This window comes from Henckelia pumila, chromosome 4 (assembly GCF_033568475.1).
Source record: "Henckelia pumila isolate YLH828 chromosome 4, ASM3356847v2, whole genome shotgun sequence".
In the NCBI taxonomy this organism is placed as follows: domain Eukaryota; kingdom Viridiplantae; phylum Streptophyta; class Magnoliopsida; order Lamiales; family Gesneriaceae; genus Henckelia; species Henckelia pumila.
Window position 1 is genome coordinate 10,527,124 of NC_133123.1, and position 22,892 is coordinate 10,550,015.

Sequence of the window (22,892 nt, forward strand, 5' to 3'; positions counted from 1 at the left end):
GTAAAATGACGATTAATCTGAGGGTTTGCTATCTTTCAAATATGACGTAAATAACGTAACGCATAGCGCAAGCTATTCGTGTATAATAATTATTTAATTTATTGAATATAAATTAGAAATATAATCATATATAAGTAAATAAATGAGATAATTAGACATGAAACCATAAAAATTCATCGTTACATGTCAAAATACAATTGCAATCTCCATATAGTCCTTTTCCGCGTCAACAAAATCCAACCTTGCTTGTTTGGCCTTTTATTTTGGCCAAAATATGCTAATCATGGACATTTAATGGCAAGCTATTTGCGCCATAGAGCGTTTTTTCCTGAGAATAGCGTGCACTACTCGTGCAAATCGCTAATCCAGTAACGTTAAAGCATAGAATGCACATAGTTCGCTATTTAAAACACTGAAATTCATTAATTAATAATAATGATTCGAACGATGAACAAGGAACCAGATTATGCATTCTCTGAGAAAACCTAGTATGTTATATCAAGAAAATGATGTCCCCTTCCCGGGGGGGATCCAGCCTTCAGGGCAAAAATAAGGAAAATAGAAGCAGAAAATAAGACTAAAAGTTATCCTAGAACCACCTTATATATGCTCCATAAATAGTCTACAAATACAAGACAGGACATAGCTCTGCAATCAATTCAAGCTAAGCATAACCATACTATCCTCCCGAACCATACAAAACATAAAAGGTAAAAGAAGATAAATTAAAACATCTTGATATATGCTAAAGATAGGAGCGCATCAAAATCTCGAGCATCGGTAAACTTGATGTATTTCTAATGGTATGGACATATCAGAGGTGAAGTAAGCAAAAAACAAAATGCCGAATCAAATTAAATATTGCTACAAAGAAACAGTGCGTCTATAGAGAATTTCATCGTCGCTGTCATCCTCTTCTTCTGATACAATCTCACTTCCTGGAAGCTCTAACTTGCCACCCATAAAAAATGTTGGACCTGTGCTCTCTGCGTCTATATATTCTCCTTGTAATCTCTCTTCAAACCTCTGGTCGCTGCAATTAAGGAGCCAAGCCAACGAACATCTAATCCCCTTGCTCTGTAATCTCTGGTACCTTGGTTTAATCCTTGATTCCAAGCTGTACGTCAAGTATTCAGGGAACTCGACAAGCTCTTTCACCGACCTTCCTATTTCAGTCTTGTAATAATAATAACTGTTTTTCATAAGTCCAACTTGCAGAGCAACTAATTGAGGACACTTAACAACCATTTTTGCTACATCATCCTGAGAAATACCCCGTCCAATAAGGAATTCCACAGGTTTCATAATCACATTCTGGTTGAGGCTAACGATCTGCGGCATTTTCTCGACCACAAGAGCAAATCCATCAGGATCGATCTTGAGCTTCAAATTGAAAAAGTATTGTTGTGTTGATAATTTTGCTTTCAGAGGGAGCCCAATAATTTGTGGATATTGAGCAATAATTGAAGCAAGTGCTTCTCTCCGAACACCAAAACTCATCAAACAATCGACGTTTGGTTTCACAGTTTCTTCAAGATTATAACCAAAAATATATGCCCGCTTCTCAAACATTCTTGCCAAAATCTTCTTTGGTAATCCCAACGAGACTAGATACTCGACAAGTGGCTTTATCATCGTCCCGACCCGCATCCCCAAGAAATAGGGGTACTGAGTAACCATTGGTCCAATATCCCGGGGGTTAACCCCTATACTAACCAAATAAGCAACCGAAGTACTCATCGTTCCTTCAAGCTTAAAACCAAACAACTCTGGATATTTCATCAATACATAACCGATATCTTGTCTGTCCACATCAAGCCCACGTAAAAACCTAACAACTGGAGCAAGCTCCACCACTACACTAGCATGTAGGCATTGAGGATAATTTTTCACAAACTCTCCCATTCTTCCCCTAGGAATCCCAATCTTTTCTAAGTATCCCAAAACCGGAATGACGTTCTTACGCAAACTACAACCTAAAATTAACGGGTATTCATTGATGTCATCGACAGTGAGGCCAATTTTCTGCAAAAACTCGACTCTCTCGCGCATTACCTCGACGGTGGAGGGTAACTCAAGACCCTCTAACTCATCTGGAATTATCCCCACAGATTTCAAGTAGTCACAAACAATAACCCTCGACACCAGCTTCTCCTTTCGGCCTTGAATCACTCCCCACGTAACCGTGGGCATTTCATATTCGGGCAATTTTGAGGACTTCGTCGAATAAGGTTTTCGAAGTGATTCTTCGAAACACGCGACCGGGGCATTTTGGAGGTCTTTCAAGAATGCTATTAGAGTCAGATTTTCGGAGGTTATTCGAACTAAGGATTTCAAGTTATGTACTTTCCTCACAAGCATGGCCATTTCAGCTAATTTCGCTCAAAATAAAGAGAAATACTGCCAATACTGCAAACATTACCATACATAAGGGGGTAAACTAGTCTCCGAAAATCTGTGAATTCATCGGATACATTTGTGCATAAAAGAGAAGATGTTACCTGAATTGGAAGAAAGTGTAGGCGCCAGACATGGCCGTTGGCTTCTGAAATTGGGGTTTGCTTTGGGGGAGAGGGGAGGGGCAAATAGGTCAAAGGGTTTTCGAATTTATATGACACGATTGAACAATGGACCGGGGTGGTGATAATAGGGGTTGCAAACCCGGTTCATTAATTAAAAATAATAATAACAACAAACGACCCGGATTGGTCCCTTTAATTAGGAAAATAATCACTTCAACCAGATATCGAGGTTGTAAACCCGGTTGGGTTTTAATGATTCTAGAGTTGATCTTAATAACCAAAAAGTTGTCACTTTGCCCGTGTAAGGTCCGAAATTATTTAATTTTAATTTGAGAATATTTAATTTGGTAATATTTAGAGTTTAGAATTAAATTCTAATATTATTAAATAAATAAGGATTGAAATTGAATTAAATCGCTTTTTCGGGAACTGAATTGCAAATAGCCAAAAGTTCAGGGACTAAAGTGCAAATATGCTATATATATATCTCATTCTCTACTTAATTTATATCATTTTACACGTGAAAACCATCAGAAAAGGAAGAAAAGGGCAAAAACTCGGCTGAACCATCCTCAACGCCATTTTTGTCCCGTTAAAACTTCGATTTTGTGCGTTTCGGTTGTCAGAAATTCCAAATAAATATATATCTGCGATCACCGCTCTGAGACCTTCGTTTTGATACAAGTTTCATTTACTTTTCTCAGACTTTATTTTTATGTTGAAGATGGGTTGTTCTTCTTTTTGATTATATATGTGTTTCATCTAGTGCTGGTTACGTATTCGCAGACGGTTTGGAAACAGCCTGTCGTTCGAATTTTATACGATTTTAGCAAGCAAAATTCGAACCCTATCATATCTGATTATGATGATTTTCGAGTTATGTGTGATGATATGTTAGATATTATGAGTTATATTGCTTGTTTTGTGATATTGATTCGGTTGCCGGTTTTTAGCCGTTACGCCGTCGATTTGCAAAATGTTAAGACTTTGCTAGTATGGTTTGACAGAAGCATGGTTTGAGTTGCATCTGATCTTGTTAGTTATTTGATATGTCATTTCTCAGCTTTATATCAAAGATTTCTGAACTCGAGATCTTCGATTCGAACCGAGAAGGATTTGAAGCAAGATTTGAAGTACTTTCAGACGTGTCATCGAAAGGTATAAATGACAGCTAATCCAGATGAGATAGAACGCTCGAAATAGCTATTGTTTCGAGTATTTCCTTGTTAATCACATACTTGGTTGATTATGTGTTTTATGTGATTAAATGATTTGATTGTTTTGCTTGCTTATTTAAGTACATGTTCAAGGTGTTTTATAGCATTAAATGCATACAGACCATGTTGCATTCATCTTGAACTCCAGCCTGATAAGCACAGAGGGTTGAAAAGCCTAGAGTGCATATGACGTTTGGCGGATTGTAGTTGAGTGGCACGAAATGTAGACTTACTTCCAAAGCCAGAAGACTCACTATAGTTGCACCAAAGTCAGAGGAAATAAAGTATTTAACTTCACCTCGATTGGGTGAGTTGGTGTTTGTTGACAATTTTATTTCCTCGGGATCCCAAGAACTTATATCCTATTGATATCAGCTTGATAGTCTCTTTTGTCATATGCATTGCATTCAGGTTTATTATCTTGCGCATTATGTTGTTTATACTGGGATTTTATTCTCATCGGAGGTATCCGGCTATTGTTTTGTTTTGTATGTGTGCATGGAAATAGGTGGGGCAGGAGCTGGTCAGAAGCGACAGGGATAGCTCGAGAGAGAGTCTTAGCATGTGAGGACTCGGGTTTTAGCAGAACAACTTGTATTTTAGCAGAACAACTTGTACTTTGAGTTGTTGAAACATGGTAGAATGATACAAGAACTTTGTATGATGTTGTCAAGTACTTGTTAGCCTTCATATTATGGTTGTAAAGAGCATGTCTTTGATCATGTGACTTGTCAAAGATTAGATAAACATGTTGGGTTGTGTTTTGATGTTATCATCTTCTTTTATTCATGTATGGTGTTGTTAGAAGAGCTGAGGCATCCCAAACTTCTATTTGACATCAAAAAGTCAGATTTTGAGCAGCCGGACAGAGCGCAGCTCGCTCGAGCGGAGCCCGAGGCTCGCTCGAGCGAGCCAAGGGGTCCTAGACCCGAGCGACGCTCGCTCGAGCGGGAGGTGAGGCTCGCTCGAGCGAGCCACTTTGGTTCTAAAAAAAAAATAAAATAAAAATAAAAATTTTGTTGATCTTTTTGCGACGTGCTTTTGCGTCACCAAATGTTAGGTTTTGCGTCGCCAGTTGTCCGGGTTTGCAGATTAACTATTTTTAGTTACTAATCGCTCTATAAGATTTAATTAGCAACCCGGGTCCCCACAACAGGTGGTATCAGAGCGTAAGTTTCTGGATTTAGATAGAAGTTGATGAGCGGGATAGATTGAGTATGTCTGATTGTTTGATATTACATGAGCTTACATGTTGTATCTGATTATGTGCATTATATGCTAGCATGCTTTATATTGCAATAATTATATGACATCATGATTATGTGCTTTTATTGCTACTGCATGCTATATATGCAATTGTATTCCAGATTATCCTCAGTCAGAACTTGAATTCTCATGAGAATGCATGAGAATGCTTATCAGAGAAGGATGGAATAAATTGCTGCATATGATATTGTGTATGCACTAATCTGTTTGACAATCAGATATGCCTCCTCGTAAAGCACTGGCCACTAGATATCCATTAGCGGTTCCTCAGGCTGAACCAGCACCAGTACCACCGCCAATTGTTGAACTTCAGAATGCATAGGGTAGTACATTTGCTGACCCTATGGATCCTGCTGCTACTCCAATGGAGACTTTGTTGAAGCAATTTCAGTCATTCAAACCGCCAAAATTGAAAAGAATAGAAAATTCAGTTGATTGTGAAAATTGGCTTAAAGATATAGAACAGCTGTTTGAATCACTTGATTATACCGATGATCGTCGTATCCGACTGGTAATACATCAACTCCATGATGTTGCCAAAAGCTGGTGGATTACAACGAAATGGGCGTTAGAACAACGAGGTACGATTATCACCTGGACTGTATTTAAAACTGAGTTCTATCAACGTTTCTTTCCAGTCTCCTACAGGAAGGATAAGGGTGCGGAATTTGACAATTTGAGGCAAGGCAACTTGAATATCGAAGAATATGTGGCCAAATTTTCAAGTCTTTTAAAGTTTGCTCCACATATAGCAGCGACTGACGAAGCAATGGCAGATCAGTTTATCAATGGCCTAAATCCAGATGTGTTTATTTTTGTGAACAGTGGACGACCCAATACTTTTGCTGACGCTTTGAACAAAGCTAAGGGCGCAGAAGCAGGTATATTGAGACAACGAGGAACACCGTATATTCCCCAGCCATTTCCACAGCCTATATCATCATCCATTCCACAGAATCCACCACAGTTTCAGCAATCATCTCCCAGATTTGAGGGAGAAAGCAGTGGCAGAAAGGATTCAAGATTCAGGCCAAAAGGTAAACAGTTCAAGAAAGCAGGTAGTAGTTCTTCCAGTTCTAGTGGACAGAGACAGTTTGGTACAGGGCAAAGAACTGGTGAGTCAGGAGTATTTTGCGGGAAGTGTGGTGGACGACATGCTATTGATCAGTGTAGAGGTGTATCACGGAATTGTAATATTTGTCGCCAACCAGGTCATTATGCCAAGGTATGTCCTCAACGAGCTATTGGTGAAAGTTCTTCTCGACCAACACCTCAGGCGGAAAGGCAATCAGTGCATTCATTCCAGCCTCAACAATAGACCAGAGCAGGAGGAAGCCAGACTGTGACTCAACCTCCTAGACAACAGGCTCGAATATTTGCACTTACTGAGGAACAGGCACAGGCAGCACCTGACGATGTCATAGCAGGTAACTGCTTTATTTATGGTTATCCTGCCTATGTTTTGATAGATACAGGTGCATCACATACATTCATATCTGAACAATTTGTTATGATGCATTCTTTATCGTCTGAGCCATTTTCTACTGTTATTTCTATTTCATCACCTTTGGGTGAAGGTATTATCTCTGTTCGAATAATTCGAATTTGTGCTTTGCAATATGAAGGGAATGTGATTGATATAGATTGTATAGTACTTGGATTATCAGATTTTGATTGTATTGTCGGTATAGACATGTTAACCAAGTACAGGGCGACTGTAGATTATTTTCAGAAAGTGGTCAGATTTAGACCAGAAATGGCATCAGAATGGAAATTCTACGGTAAGGGTTCTCGAGCCAAGATTCCTTTGATATCTGTGTTATCTATGACCCATTTATTGCAGAGAGGGGCAGATGGATTTCTGATTTATGCAGTCGATGTATTGAAATACAGTCCAGCAGTAACAGATATTCCAGTTGTGCATGAATTTGCTGATGTATTTCCTGATGAAATTCCTGGTTTACCTCCAGTCCGAGAGATAGATTTCAGCATTGATTTAATGCCAGGTACACAACCAATATCCATAGCTCCTTACAGAATGGCACCTATTGAATTGAAGGAGTTGAAGGATCAGCTGGAAGATTTATTGGCCAAAGGGTACATTAGGCCGAGCGTTTCACCTTGGGGCGCTCCGGTACTGTTTGTACGAAAGAAAGATGGTTCAATGCGCTTATGTATTGATTATCGTCAATTGAACAAGGTAACCATCAAGAATAAATATCCACTGCCTAGAATAGATGATTTGTTTGACCAGCTAGAGGGTTCAGCTATCTATTCTAAGATTGATTTGCGATCCGGATATCATCAACTGAGAGTACGAGATAAAGATATTCCTAAATCTGCTTTCAGAACAAGGTATGGACATTATGAATTTATCGTCATGCCTTTTGGTTTAACCAATGCTCCTGCAGTATTTATGGGATTGATGAATCGGGTATTTCAGAAATATTTGGATGACTTTGTCATTATTTTTATTGATGATATCTTGATATATTCCAAGAATGTCCATGATCATGCTGAACATCTCAGAATCATTTTACAGACTTTGAGAAATGAGAAATTATATGCCAAGTTATCGAAATGTGAATTTTGGTTGCAGAAAGTTGTGTTTCTTGGGCATATTATTTCAGGTGATGGGATTTCAGTGGATCCAAGCAAGGTAGAGGCTGTACTGAATTGGCCTAGACCTACCTCAGTGCCAGAAATACGGAGTTTTATGGGCTTGGCAGTTATTATCGACGCTTTATCAGAGATTTTTCCAGCATTGCGAAGCCTATTACGCAATTGACTCAGAAAAATATGCCGTATGTCTGGACTGAAGCGTGTGAAACTAGTTTCTTGGAATTGAAGAAAAGGCTTACAAGTGCACCTGTATTGACAATTCCATCAGGTATGGGTGATTTTGTTGTATATTGTGATGCTTCTCACAAGGGTTTGGGTTGTGTGCTTATGCAGCGAGGACATGTTATTGCTTATGCATCGAGACAGTTGAAGCCACATGAGACTCGGTATCCTATCCATGATTTGGAGCTTGCCGCTATTGTCTTTGCATTGAAAATATGACGACATTATCTTTATGGTGAGAATTTTGACATCTTTTCTGATCATAAAAGTTTAAAATATCTGTTTTCGCAATCAGAATTGAATATGAGACAGCGTAGATGGCTTGATTTATTGAAAGATTTCGATTGCGAGATCAAATATTATCCAGGAAAATCTAATGCAGCTGCAGACGCCTTAAGTAGAAAGGTATGTTCTTTATCCTTGTCTACGATAGGTGTATCTCAATTGGTGGAAGATTGTTGTATTTCTGGATTAGTATTTGAAACAGATATACAGCCTATCCGTGTTTATGCTATGAAAGCTGAGCCAGAACTTTTGATAAGAATCAAAGAAGCACAGAAAGAGGATCCGAATATTCAGAATTCGATTGCTATGGTCAGATCTCGACATCAATATGAATATCAGGTCAGTGCTGATGATGTGTTATATGTGAATAACAGACTTGTTGTTCCAAATATTTCAGATTTGAAACAGCAGATATTGAAAGAAGCTCACAGCAGTCGATCCAGTATTCATCCTGGTGGCAGAAAAATGTATAATGATTTGAAAATGCAGTATTGGTGGAAACAGATGAAGTCAGATATGACTGAATTTGTATCCAGATGTTTGAATTGCCAACAGGTGAAAGCTGAACGAAAGAAGCCAGGTGGTCTATTACAGAGTTTATCAGTTTCAGAATGAAAATGAGATCACATTTCCATGGATTTCGTTACACAGCTACCACGTTCATCCAGAGGGTGCGATGCCATTTGGGTGATTATTGATCGTTTGACGAAATCAGCATATTTTATTCCGTACAGGATGACGTACAAACATGATCAGATGACAGAAATTTACGTCAGAGAAGTGGTAAGATTACATGGTGTGCCTAAATCTATCGTTTCAGATCGAGACCCTAGATTTACATTACACTTTTGGCATAGCTTGCAACAAGCTCTTGGTACTCAATTGCATCTGAGTACAGCTTATCATCCTCAAATAGACGGACAGTTAGAGCGGACTATCCAGAGACTTGAGGATATGTTGAGAGCTATAGTACTAGATTTTGGTACTAGTTGGCAAGATTCATTACCACTTGCAGAATTTTCTTATAATAATAGCTATCAGACGAGCATTGAGATGACTCCTTTTGAAGCACTGTACGGAAAGAAATGCAGATCACCGTTGTATTGGGATGATATCTCAGAAAATCCTGATGTTGGGCCAGATATGATTAGAGAAATGATTGAAAAGGTAAAGCTTATACAGAAAAGAATGAAAACAGCTCAAGACAGACAAGCAAAGTATGCAAATATCAGACGACGACCTCTATCTTTTGATCAGGAAGACAGAGTTTTCTTGAAGATTTCTCCGTTTAGAGGTACAGTCAGATTTGGCAAGAGAGGAAAGTTATCTCCGCGTTTTATCGGTCCGTATGAGATTATCGAGAAGATAGGCGATCTTGCTTATCGACTCGCTCTTCCTCTATCTTTGTCTGGTATTCATGATGTATTCCATGTCTCTATGCTACGGAAGTATCAGCCTGATCCTTCCCATATTCTTCAGCCTAATGAAGCTGAACTGGACGAGACTCTTAGTTATTTTGAGCAGCCTATTCAGATTCTTGATCATAAAGACAAACAGCTCAGAAACAAAATTATTCAGCTAGTCAAGGTTCAGTGGAGTCGACATGGCACAGAAGAAATGACTTGGGAGACTAAGTCAGACATGTGACAGAGATTTCCAGAGTTGTTTCATTGATGTGAGTTCTTATTCCGTTTTCTGTTATTTCATTATCTTATGTGTATACAGATTATCTATACAGCTTGCTTATGATTTCGAGGACGAACTCATACCTTAGTGGGGCAGAAATGTAAGACCCGAGATTATTTAATTTTAATCCGAGAATATTTAATTTGGGAATATTTAGAGTTTAGAATTAAATTCTAATATTCTTAAATGAATAAGGATTGAAATTGAATTAAATCGCTTTTCCGAGGACTGAATTGCATATAGCCAAAAGTTCAGGGACTAAAGTGCAAATATGCTATATATATATATCTCATTCTCCACTTGATTTATATCATTTTACACGTGAAAACCATCAGAAAAGGAAGAAAAGGGCAGAAACTCGGCTGAACCATCCTCAACGCCATTTTTGTCCCGTTAAAACTTCGATTTTGTGCGTTTCGGTTGTCAGAAATTTCAGATAAATATATATCTGCGATCACCGCTCTGAGACCTTCGTTTTGGTACAAGTTTCATTTACTTTTCTAAGACTTTATTTTTATGTTGAAGATGGGTTGTTCTTCTTTTTGATTATATATGTGCTTCAGCTAGTGCTGGTTACGTATTCGCAGATGGTTCGGAAACAGACTGTCGTTCGGATTTTATACGATTTTAGCAAGCAAAATTAGAACCCTATCATATCTGATTATGATGATTTTCGAGTTATGTGTGATGATATGTTAGATATTATGAGTTATATTGCTTGTTGGATTGATTGTGATATTGATTCGGTTGCCGATTTTTAGCCGTTACGCCGTCGATTTGAAAAATATCAAGACTTTGCTAGTATGATTTGACAGAAGCATGGTTTGAGCTGCATCTGATCTTGTTAGTTATTTGATATGTCATTTCTCAGCTTTATATCAAAGATTTCCGAACTCGAGATCTTCGATTCGAACCGAGAAGGATTTAAAGCAAGATTTGAAGTACTTTCAGACGTGTCATCGAAAGGTATAAATGACAGCTAATCCAGATGGGATAGAATGCTCGAAATAGCTATTGTTTTGAGTATTCCCTTGTTAATCCCATACTTGGTTGATTATGTGTTTTATGTGATTAAATGATTTGATTGTTTTGCTTGCTTATTTAAGTACATGCTCAAGGTGTTTTATAGCATTAAATGCATACAGACCATGTTGCATTTATCTTGAACTCCAGCCTGATAAGCACAGAGGGTTGAAAAGCCTAGAGTGCATATGACGTTTGGCGGATTGTAGTTGAGTGGCACGGAATGTAGACTTACTTCCAGAGCCAGAAGACTCACTATAGTTGCACCAAAGTCAGAGAAAATAAAGTATTTAACTTCACCTCGATTGGGTGAGTTGGTGTTTGTTGACGATTTTATTTCCTCGGGATCCCAAGAACTTATATCTTATTGATATCAGCTTGATAGCCTCTTTTGTCATATGCATTGCATTCACGTTTATTATCTCGCGCATTATATTGTTTATACTGGAATTTTATTCTCACCGAAGGTATCCGGCTATTGCTTTGTTTTGTATGTGTGCATGGCAATAGGTGGGGCAGGAGTTGGTCAGAAGCGACAGGTATAGCTCAAGAGAGAGTCTTAGCATGTGAGGACTCGAGTTTTAGCAGAACAACTTGTACTTTGAGTTGTTGAAACATGGTAGAATGATACAAGAACTTTGTATGATGTTGTCAAGTACTTGTTAGCCTTCATATTATGGTTGTAAAGAGCATGTCTTTGATCATGTGACTTGTCAAAGATTAGATATACATGTTGGGTTGTGTTTTGATGTTATCATCTTCTTTTATTCATGTATGGTGTTGTTAGAAGAGCTGAGGCATCCCAAACTTCTATTTGACAGCAAAAAGTTAGATTTTGAGCAGCCGGACAGAGTGCAGCTCGCTCGAGCGAAGCCCGAGGCTCGCTCGAGCGAGCCAAGGGGTCCTAGACCCGAGCGGCGCTCGCTCGAGCGAGAGGTGAGGCTCGCTCGAGCGAGCCACTTTGGTTCTAAAAAAAAATAAATAAAAATAAAAATTTTGTTGATCTTTTTGCGACGTGCTTTTGCGTCGCCAAATGTTAGGTTTTGCGTCGCCAATTGTTCGGTTTTGCAGATTAACTATTTTTAGTTACTAATCGCTCTATAAGATTTAATTAGCAACCCGGATCCCCACAGCCCGGGAGGGTTGTTAAGTAGGAGAAACCTCCGTTGGGGCATTATCGTTTGGATGTTGATGCCGGGTATAATGAGAGGGATGGTTGTTTTGCAATTGAGGCTATTATTCGAAATTGACATGGGGAGATAGCTGCGGCAAAAGCGTGTCCTATTCGCAATCCTAGCTCGGTTTTCAGAGGTGAACTATGGGCCATTATGCTTGGAATGACTCTCAGCAAGCTGTGTGATTTGTCAAATGTTTGGGTTTACTCTAATTCATTGGAGGCAATTCATTCAGTATTAGATGGTGATGATTGTTTAGGCCCATATGATAATCTTATCAAAGTAATACAAGAGTTACTTTTGGATGGTTCCTTTCAAAAACTCCAGCATGTCAACAGGATCTCAAATGCTGCTGCTCACAAGATTGCAAATTTTGTTTTATCATGTTCTCGTTCTTATACGTAGACTTTTTCATGCTTTCCGAAATAGATTTGTAATGTTGTTTTGAAAGATATATGAATTTGATTTTTCAGTTAAAAAAAAAAGGTTGTAAACCTGGTTCATTTAATTAATAACCATAATCATAATAAGCGATTGGGATTGTGACCCCGGCCTTTTAATCAGGAAAAAAATTTGCTTGTATTATCTACCACAACTTTTATGAGGGATCTTATCAGCAAAGGTGTTCAAATTTTGGGAAAAAACCAAAAATTCAAATCGAAGAAATCAAACACTAAATTGAACTGAAATCAAATTTTTAATTCAAATTATATATATAAAAAATCGAAACGATCGAAAAAACAGAAATTTCATTAAATTAATAAATTTATTTATTTTTTATACACTATTTGTTTTATGTCAAACTATTTTTAATATATCCGATGAATTCACAATACATCTCAGTGAACGAATAATTATTTTGAATAATTTTTAATAGATTATTGTTTATTTAATTTATTAAAGTTAATATTAAATGATTTGACTAATAAATTATTTCAAAATATAATATATTATATTTCTATATTTTATTGTCAATTAAAATCATTGTCAAATCGATTGAAATGAACTGTTTTGGTAGAAAAATGAACTTAACTAACAGAAAGAAGACAATTCTGATATCTAATTATATATTACTAAATCCGAAAAAACTAAAAGCAAACCAAATCGATCGACGAGCACTCTACTTACGAGAGCCTGAAATTTTATCTTTCATAGACAAATCACCAGTTCCAAGCAACATATTCAAAGCAGAGACACTATGATCTTCATAAAGTTTAACTATTATAGGAGTTTAACGTAGCAACTGGCAACCAAACATTTTATTCAATTTCAACTGAAATGGCCGAGCTATCAATTTCATGTAGTTCAAATATTTATGCCTCAAACACTCTGTATACCTAAGTTGGGAGCTTATTCAATCCGAAATTAAATTTTGTAAAAATAAAGGTTGAGCAAAAAAGTCTTACTTTATTAAATACTAGTGTACAATGTTTATATAGTTATTTTTTTAAATACTATTAAAATAAATATTAATATTAAAATATTTTTTATTTAATGTATGTGGATCGAATGAATTTATAGTTTTTTAGAAAAAAAATTAAATTAAAAAGCTCGTTTTTAAAAGATTATAAGTAGAATTGTGAGAGGTTTTGATTGAGCTAAAAAAGGACAGAACCCCTCTAAGGGGTGTCCAATTTGGTAAGTAGACGAAATTTTGGCCATATGTCAGAAGTTTATTCCTCTTACCAACACTTTTTTTGGACTAGTCTGTCACACAGGACTTGTCTAATGTGGTTTATCTGGCTAACCTAGTTTGTATGTTATTGTAATATTAGTCTGGGAGTTTACCCAATACGTATCAAAAAATAGTGGTTGCGTGTTCTCGCGTCATAAAAAAATAAAATAAAAAGGTACAAAACGTTAACACTATTAAAAAAATAAACTTGATAAATTAAGGATAAAATAGATGGTGACACCCACCGGCCACCATCCCCTGCCCCGTTGGCTCCAGAGACTTCGGGGATTGAAAAAATTCACTGTGACCCTGATTTGTGTTCACGAATAACAGCAATTGAGGTTGAGACATGAATGAGATAATGTGACCCATCATTTTCGACAAGTCATCGAAACAATTTTTCTAGCCATGATAACGTCAACTTCATTCGTCGATCGCTGCATAAAAACAAAACGAAGAGAAAGTATATCCCTGGATAAAGTTTTACAATATTCAGTAATAAGAGACCTAAACACGATGAATCAGGCTCGAGATTGTTCAATGCTTCTATTTATTTTCTCCCCATGCAAATTTTTACATAAAAAATTATGTGATTATCATAAAATGGATTCTCGTGCAGGCGTGAGGGTAATCACTTGGGAAGTTAGAACGATGCCATCTTGCTTCTGCTATAATGTCCTACATACAAAGAAACAAGAAAACTCGTAAGTGGGACGTCGGAGGGTTCTCCGACGTCGCCACTCTGATGTTTAAGTCAGACTAAGATGTATAAAGTGGACTTAGAAGTTTGAGAAAAATTGAGTGTATGTAAATATGAAGACGTGAGGACGTACCATGGCCAGGCCTGAGAGCCTGATATTTATAGGAATTCTGGAGAGACCTTAATTATTGCATGACATGTGATTACTGACAACATTTAATGTGACGCGATGTCTCCCATAATTTCTGGATAATGTCCATACATACTAATTATTATATGTTATTTTCAGATAATGCTCATGCTGTGGGACCCGTGTTCTGATTTGGCTCGGGAAAGGTCCTCTAGACGGGAATGGTCCTCTGGCCCGGGAAGGGTGCTCATCCTCATTTTCGCCTGGGTGCTACTTCTTTTCCTTGATCTTCTCTTGTCCATCAACACAGGAACCACTCTACACCTGGGCTCTTAAAAACCGCTCGGGTTTGGTGATAGCCCGAAATATTTCATCAGATATCAAAAAAGTAATTTATATTCTAAATCAATGATTTTAATTGCAATTAATTAGTTCCTACAGCACATCTTCTGTATTTAATTTTTGGTCAAGTGTAATTCAAAACTCTACCTCAATTTATATCGATTAGTTATAAGAGATATATTTTATTGTTGGAAACTTGGAATGTGATGTCAAAAGAATTAAATTGATACTGTTAAATGTTAATTGCCAAGTATATCGAAGAAAGAAGACCCCATGGATTCTAAATTGTCAAGTTTTTTGTTTTTTCCCCCTTTATAAAGCAGCATCAAATGATTAAAATGATTAGACCTAAACAAATATCAAACACAAATAAATCACATATTTTATTCGACTGGTGACACGAGGAAATGCTACATTAGTCGCCGGTTTGCTTAATGCATATAAAAAAATTAGAGGTTTCAGATTTCTACGTCATAAAGAAATTATGATAAATTTTTAAATTTTTAAATTTATATTTTATATCTGTTTTATTTGAATAATATATAGATATATAGATAATCATACATGACAAATATAAGTCTATTTGGCCTAGTAAGTACTGCGATAAATCTTGACAATTAGATGTTTTCAAGGAGATGTATAATTGTTATGATATGATGTAAGTTGTAAAAATCGAGGTTTGTTTTTTGGAATTAAAAATATAATTAATAAAAACAATATAATGATAGCATTTTGTTTTGTCTCCCCAAGCTCCAACATGAAATTCCGGTAGCGGGAGTGAAGTCAATGACTCGATTGTGATCCACACATTTCGGACAATTAATATGTATAAGATAAGATATTTCATATAAAACAATAACAAAATTACTGAATGTTGAACAAAATAAATCATTATCAACTTACATATGCTATCTATATTTGAAAGAAAGTAAAAAGGCCATTTTTTTAAAAGAAGAAGAAACATTTTAAATTCATTCATTACCTCGAAAATCTTTTTATTATTTTTTATTTACAAATAATGTATGTTATAAAGAATAGAGTAAGCAAACTCTGATTCAGAGCCTAAACATAGACCGGTTTAGTACATGCCGCCCACAGGGCAATACCCTTCGGGTGACGTGTAACCCCATGATTGGTCAAAATTAATGGATCCCATGTAGGATCCATTGATTTTAACCAATCATGAACCGCCACGTCACCCGCAGAGCACTACCCTGCGAGTAGCATCGACTTAACCAGATAGACCATAGTCCTTCCGTTGCTACCGAATGTGTCGGTTGGTTAGCTTGACGATTCAAATATTGAATAACAAATCTTGAAATGTGGTTGCATGTTGTCCGAATTTCATCGATAAGAACTGGAGCAGCCACACTAACAACACAGGACAAGGTTTCAAATCTTAACATCAAATATTGTAAATGGGGTAATGTCCGACAAAGAAAATGTTTTTACACTTTTTGATCTATAAAAAGATTATTATTTTTTTTTGCGCTCTTTATGTGCTCACATGTCATTTTCGAGATGAGAATAGATTTAAAAAAATCATTATATATATATATATATATATATATATATATATGCTACCGAGTATAAGAAATTTTTTTGTGGCTTAGATGACACATAAGCATTTTTCGTGTTTAATTTGGTTTCTTGTGAGACGGTTTTACGAATCTCTCACGATAGCATTTTTTATTTTTTCTAACAAGATTTGAGAATCCTATTTAAATTTGTGAATTTAAGAGCAATTTACCCATATGATGTTTTTTTCGTTTTAAGGGGCCTTATAAATCTTGTTTTACTGTCATTAGAAATCAATTCTCAATTATATTAAAAAAATTTGTTACACTGCAAATAAAACTGAATAAATGTTTAAATTACTTTCAGGGTGGTGGAGTATATAAGCACTTGACCAGTAACCATATACTCGATTCCTCCTACCAACACGTTTGCCTAGAGCGTGGTTGGTTTGCGTGAATTCAGAGGTTTACTTAGGGAGTGTTTGCAATCACTAAAAAAAAGTAATTGTTAGCTTTTGGCTTAAAAAAATCATTTTTGTGTGTTTCTTAAACCTAGATTATGTGTTAGCTTATGTTTAACTTAATTGAAATTCAAAAGCTAGTTATGGGGTGATTGTGATTCTCCAAAAGTGATTCTAATAAGAAGGTCCTTGTTAAAATCACTTTAATCACTTATTTATCAAACACTACCAAACTTTGATTTTTAGATTTTCACATTTGTTTCCAAACACTACCAACTTTTGATTTTTCTTAACTTTTTTATAATCTATAAATTAATTACTTCTACAAAAGCACAATCTATTACAAACACTCCCTTAATGCGGATCAGCGAACACATTTCTCCATTATAAAAATAAATAAACTTTCTAAAAATATATATATAAATAAATAAATGTTTTTAAATTAAATATCTTGCAAATTATTTAATTTAATTTTACTATCAAGAATAAATATAATTAAATATTGTAAGATGGTAAGCAGAAGTGGCAGTGTCTTCACGTGGCAATGATCCAGTTATCATGTGACACCAAGTCCCACTCCCTCTGCCTTCTGTGCTCTCACTGTTCCAATAATCCAACACACACTTGAGTCTCTTGCTTCCATAATTTATTCGTCTTGTTTCAGTAAACCCATCAAGATTCTTGCACACAAAATATAAATTTTGTGTGTATATATATATTAATAGTATACACACAGACGCGTGTAGCAGACGTGTGTGTGAATGTGAGAGGGCTGAAGATGGGCTGTTTGCAGTCCAAGACTGCCAATGTCCACTCCCCTGACCAGGAATCTTCACAGCCTGACTCAAAACCGGATCTGGGTATTCCTCGTTTTTCATTTTTTTGTTCTTATCGTCAATCTGTTTTGATTAGAGTTTTGGTTTCGAGTGATTGTGATGATTCTCACATTTATACCAGTGTACAAGTTTTATGCGTCGGAATTGATTCTTGTGTAAAAACTGGAGGATATACATATTATTTCATGATCATTAAATGTTTTTTTTGTTGTTGAAGGGAATGGTGAGCCAGTGGATCAAGATCAAGTCCCTGCATTCAAAGAATTTGGGCTTGCAGAACTTCGCGCAGCAACGAATGGATTCAGCAGCGAGCTGATAGTTTCAGAGAGTGGGGAGAAGGCACCTAACGTTGTCTATAGAGGGAAACTTCGAAGTAATCGGCTTGTTGCTATTAAGCGCTTCTCAAAGCAGTCTTGGCCTGATGCTCACCAGTTTGTGGTGAGTTTTCTTCATCATTAGGAGATTGATCTCTCCTTTTTATTCACATTCCCTGAGTTCTTTAAGGTGGTCTAAAAAAGTAGTTAGTTCTTGGTATTTTGATTTGATGTCTCCTATAATTAGATTTCTTTGTCACCTCATCAGTAATAAGTTAGTATCAAGTATACTATTTTCAGTTGCATATTGGGGTGCGATGGTTTCAGATCTTTTTGGGTGGATTTATGTTAAGTTATTTAAATTTATTGATTTTTGTTACAGATATCATCCTCCTCCCAAAAATTCGGTTAATGGTTTGGGACCGGATAATTTGTTTGTTAACTAATATGGTTTGATTTGCATCATAGATATGCAATCAATTTAAACCACTTGTTTTGGACAGACGAGCTCTATGACTGAACCACATGATTATTTATGACGATAATTATGTTCATGGAAATCTGTTTCTTAGAGGGATTTTGTTGGACTTTGAAACCACGTTGTCGATAACGATGCTCTCGATCTAATTCACTTGCAGGTTGAAGCTGCTGGAGTTGGCAAGGTTAGACATAAAAGACTAGTGAACTTAATTGGATGTTGTGCGGAAGGGGATGAACGCCTATTGGTTGCCGAATATATGCCCAATGATACACTTTCAAAGCATCTCTTTCATTGTATGGATATGTTTGTTTTTCTCTTACTTCTGAACTTCAATTTCTGTTTCTTTTATATTGCACATGATGCCACTATTTCTATGAAAATTTTGCATTGTTAGAATTTGGTTTTTTTAAATTTTTTTGGTAGTCCCTTATTGTGTTCTTACTTTTTTGGTTGTAGGGGATAAACAGCCTTTACCATGGGAAATGCGCGTGCGAGTTGCATACCACATCGGACAAGCTCTTGACTACTGCAATTCTGAAAATCGCAAAATCTATCACGACTTAAATGCTTACAGAGTTCTTTTTGATGAGGTTAGTAGCTTAAAATGAAGTTTCTTTTCAAGTATTGCCATTTTATACTAATCTTCCGGTCTCTTTCTGCATTTATGATGCATGGGAAAATGTAGATCGAGGTTATGTTTGCTCTCTCAATTCTGGAGCACAAACTTCTTTGTGGATGTTAAACTTCATGATACTCCCTTAGGTGCCATTTTACTTGAGACGCACAAACTGTCTAAATCGTGATCGAAACATAAAGAATATGCTCTACCTGTCGATACTGAACAACAGACGTCGAGATTTACTAGTTGTCTGATCGGATTAGTGTTTATGTACAGGATGGTGACCCTCGACTATCCAGTTTTGGCTTGATGAAAAACAGTAGGGACGGAAAGAGTTATAGCACCAATTTAGCTTACACTCCTCCTGAATTTTTGCGGACAGGTAACTTAATGTACGGTGCACCCCTTGCAGAAATGCCCCATTATTTAATTTCTGTTGATGTATAATTTTTAAGTTTCATTGTCATGTGCATTCTATACAACTCAAATGAATAATTTCTTAGATGTATTACCGCATCCCCAAGGTTTGAGAGGAAGGGAGTACAACGATCAAAATGCGTTCTGCACAATCATAATTTTTATTTGATTTTCTTCTTCTCCGTACATTCCCCACCTTTTTTCAGCCTTGAATTTGTTTTGCATTGAATTTCATTGTTTCACAAGGCTCCCCCTCTCCTTAAATTCTCCCTTTTCTTTTCTTTCTTTTTTTTCTTTTTCTCAGGTTTCTATAATCATATAATATAGTTCTCATAGTTTATTTCCCTTCAGTCAAGTTATTCGTTTAATCATTTTGGCAATCAAAAGTGGAACTCATATAACTGTCTGCAAGTTATTTTGGTTCTGTACACTATGCACTTCTCCTATTTTTGGTGTCTTGAAGTAGGATCATATTCAGATTTCAGCCATTGCCCAATTTGATTTTTTATTTTTATTTTTATTTTCACTTTTATGTCTTATGTTCTTAAGCGACTTAAACATTTGAACTTTTCTACTTGTGTTTTAACTCTGTACTGTTTTGTTCCTATTTGGTTATTATCAAATCTTGTAATCTTTGTATTCTAACACACTTCTCTCTGCAGTTTTATACTAATCATGCATGCTTGGTAAATTACCAGAATCCTTGTTCGATTGTTTGATAAATTAACAATCTATTTCATTTATGTGTACCTTTTCAGGCAGGGTGATCCCAGAGAGTGTGATATATAGCTACGGAACCGTTCTTCTGGACCTTCTGAGTGGAAAGCATATTCCACCTAGCCATGTATTTGCCCCTCCCTTGCTGATAGTGCTAATATTTTGTTAACTTATGTCATAGAAAATGAGCGATCGGCCTTAATATATAAATAATTAATATTTCAATATAGAAAATAAACTTATGTGCATGTATAATTAATGAGTATTTAGAAAATTGCATGTCTGTTTTTTTCCCCAGGCATTAGATTTGATAAGAGGAAAAAATCTTCTGTTGCTAATGGACTCGTCTCTGGAAGGACAGTATGCTACTGAAGATGCTACTGCATTAGTTGAACTTGCCTCAAAGTGCCTCCAATATGAGGCAAGAGAAAGGCCCGATTTCAAGTTTGTTCTTACAGCTGCGGCACCTCTTCAGAAGCAAAAAGAGGTAAAGCTCACCATTTTTTCATCTGTTATTACTTGGAGAAGGGTTGTTAGGAATGAGAAAAAAAATGCCGTGTAATCGTATTTGATATAGTATATGATCGTGATAGATTTTTAAATTTATTGTTAGGGAAGCCTTCTATAATTCTATTATATGTGTTTTATATATTTTTCTCTTTATAAAGAGGTCAATTTGCATGCTAGCTAAGATAGAGTAATAGAGTTCTAGCCCTTCGGTCATTGGTGTAGGCTTTTGTGGCCAATTCGCGTAAATGCTGTTGTATCGAGTTCTCTTGTTCGTTGTGTTTCTACAATTTTTAATTTCATCTGGGGGCAGCTACTGAGCTTAATGCCTTAATGTACAAGATTGACTTACAAACATACTGTTCTTCTCTGCTGTTCTAGGTTGCATCACATGTACTGATGGGTTTAACAAGAACCCCTGTGGTTCTCCCAACCATGTTTTCTCCTCTTGGAAAGGCTTGTGCGAGGATCGACCTTACTGCCGTTCATGACATCTTGCTCAAAACAGGCTATAAAGATGAAGAGGGTGCAGACAGTGAGGTCAGCTTATTTTCCCACTTTATTTTTGTTAGGAACTAATATTTTTCGATTTTGTGGCACTACAATTGCAATATGTTGTATGGGATTCATGTGTGGTTTTAAAATTTGATTGGTATTTGGTACTGTTATTGTCAACTATAATTCTTGGTATGATAACAAACACTCGGTTCTACAAACTTGATGAAAACAAATGAAAGTCATTGTATGTTTTTGTTACCTATACTTTTGGTGTTTGTGAGAGGAAATTTTTGTATCGTGCACGCTCACTTTATGTTGTAATGGGGTGAAGCTCTCTTTCCAAGAATGGACACAACAAGTTCAGGATATGCTAAATACGAAGAAATTTGGCGATGTTGCATTTAGAGACAAAGATTTCAAGAATGCAGTTGACTACTACTCCAAGGTTTGTGTTTTCTTTTTTGGTCTCATTTATTTAGTTAGAACTTAGAAGGCGTAGCCTTTTTACATGCGAACTTTAAATTCCTTGTAGATTTTTTTACCCATATGAAGAGGTGACGATTGTGTTACGAAAACAATAGATTTTGATAAAGTTTCAGTAATTTGGGCCACTGTGTCATGAATGAAGGTTTTTATGGTCGAACCTCATAAATCCTGTATTATGGTGTATTCTATCCTCACTATATTTACAACTTTAAAGTTCAGCAAAATTCAGACCTGTTAACCGTTTCACCTAATCCGTCTATCCACAGCTAGTATCGATGATGTCTGTGCCTTCTGGCACGGTTTTTGTGAGACGGGCGTTTTCCTACTTAATGATAGGCCAACCCGAACTAGCATTGAGGGATGCTATGCAGGCTCAAGTTTGCTTGCCTGAGTGGCCTACAGCCTTCTACGTGCAAGCTCTGGCCCTTTCTAAGCTTGGAATGGAGATCGATGCTCAAGACATGCTCAACGATGGAGCTTCATTCGAAACTAAGAAGCAAAATAGTTGGCGTAGCTGAACTGCTACGCTGCAGTATTCTTGGAAGCTGGTTTTCTTGCTGCTGATGCATTTAGATTTTTTCTATGCAACTCGCAAGATTGGTCCGCCGAATCGAGTATGGAACTGTTGGAACCGGTTGTTGCAAAGTTTTATGAGATTCTATGGTTTGATGATTGTATTTGTTGTAGTTAAGTAGGTCCATACAAAGAAATGTATAAAAATTACTTTTTAGGCCAAAGTTGTGGAGAGTTTGATTTATTAATTGTGATTGAGGCAGTGTGATTTGGGAATCCTAAATATGTTTGTAAAAGTTTAATTCGAATTTAGTTCAGATAAATGTTGAACTAAACTATCATGGTGAAATGAGTTATGCTGAAATTAATATAGTCACATTACATTACATTTTTATTTTCCCAAAATGAAACTATCCTAACTTCGTTGTAGAGACTTATTGATGTTTTTTAAATCATGGAATTTTGTAAAGTTAATAGATTTTTATTGATTTTGTAGAATCTGATAGAGTTTTAAAGATTTTCACATAATCTTGTAAATTTGTTTTTCATGATTTTTATAGACATTTGTAAACTTTCTCTAGAATTCATAAATTTTGTAATTTATGTAAATTTATTTCTTTGAATTAGTAATTGAGTGCCATTGACGTCTATTTATATTTAT

The 22,892-nt window shown here is 36.3% G+C and overlaps 2 protein-coding genes across 2 annotated transcripts; one reads left to right on the forward strand and one right to left on the reverse strand.

The window, feature by feature from the left end:
- Positions 1-706: 706 nt before the first annotated feature.
- Positions 707-2,596, reverse strand: LOC140865619 (transcription termination factor MTERF4, chloroplastic). The gene is made up of 2 exons (XM_073270305.1): positions 2,502-2,596; positions 707-2,409 (listed from the first exon to the last, which is right to left on the reverse strand). The coding sequence occupies exon 2, from the start codon at positions 2,365-2,367 to the stop codon at positions 865-867; it is 1,503 nt and encodes a 500-aa protein (XP_073126406.1). The 5' UTR covers positions 2,368-2,409; positions 2,502-2,596; the 3' UTR covers positions 707-864.
- A 14,797-nt stretch (positions 2,597-17,393) lies between these two features.
- On the forward strand, positions 17,394-22,602 carry LOC140894773 (serine/threonine-protein kinase BSK2-like). Its single transcript, XM_073303385.1, has 10 exons — positions 17,394-17,703; positions 17,897-18,117; positions 18,632-18,767; positions 18,931-19,064; positions 19,370-19,475; positions 20,269-20,354; positions 20,526-20,714; positions 21,116-21,274; positions 21,564-21,677; positions 21,985-22,602. Exons 1-10 carry the CDS (start codon positions 17,622-17,624, stop codon positions 22,234-22,236), a joined length of 1,479 nt encoding a protein of 492 aa, XP_073159486.1. The 5' UTR covers positions 17,394-17,621; the 3' UTR covers positions 22,237-22,602.
- The last annotated feature ends 290 nt before the right edge of the window (positions 22,603-22,892 follow it).

Coding starts and splice junctions, on each gene's coding strand:
- LOC140865619 (XM_073270305.1), bottom strand. CDS start 2,367: ATGGCCATGCTTGTGAGGAAAGTACATAACTTGAAATCCTTAGTTCGA.
- LOC140894773 (XM_073303385.1), top strand. CDS start 17,622: ATGGGCTGTTTGCAGTCCAAGACTGCCAATGTCCACTCCCCTGACCAG. Junction 19,065..19,369: donor ACAGAGTTCTTTTTGATGAG/GTTAGTAGCTTA, acceptor GTTTATGTACAG/GATGGTGACCCTCGACTATC. Junction 21,678..21,984: donor CAGTTGACTACTACTCCAAG/GTTTGTGTTTTC, acceptor GTCTATCCACAG/CTAGTATCGATGATGTCTGT.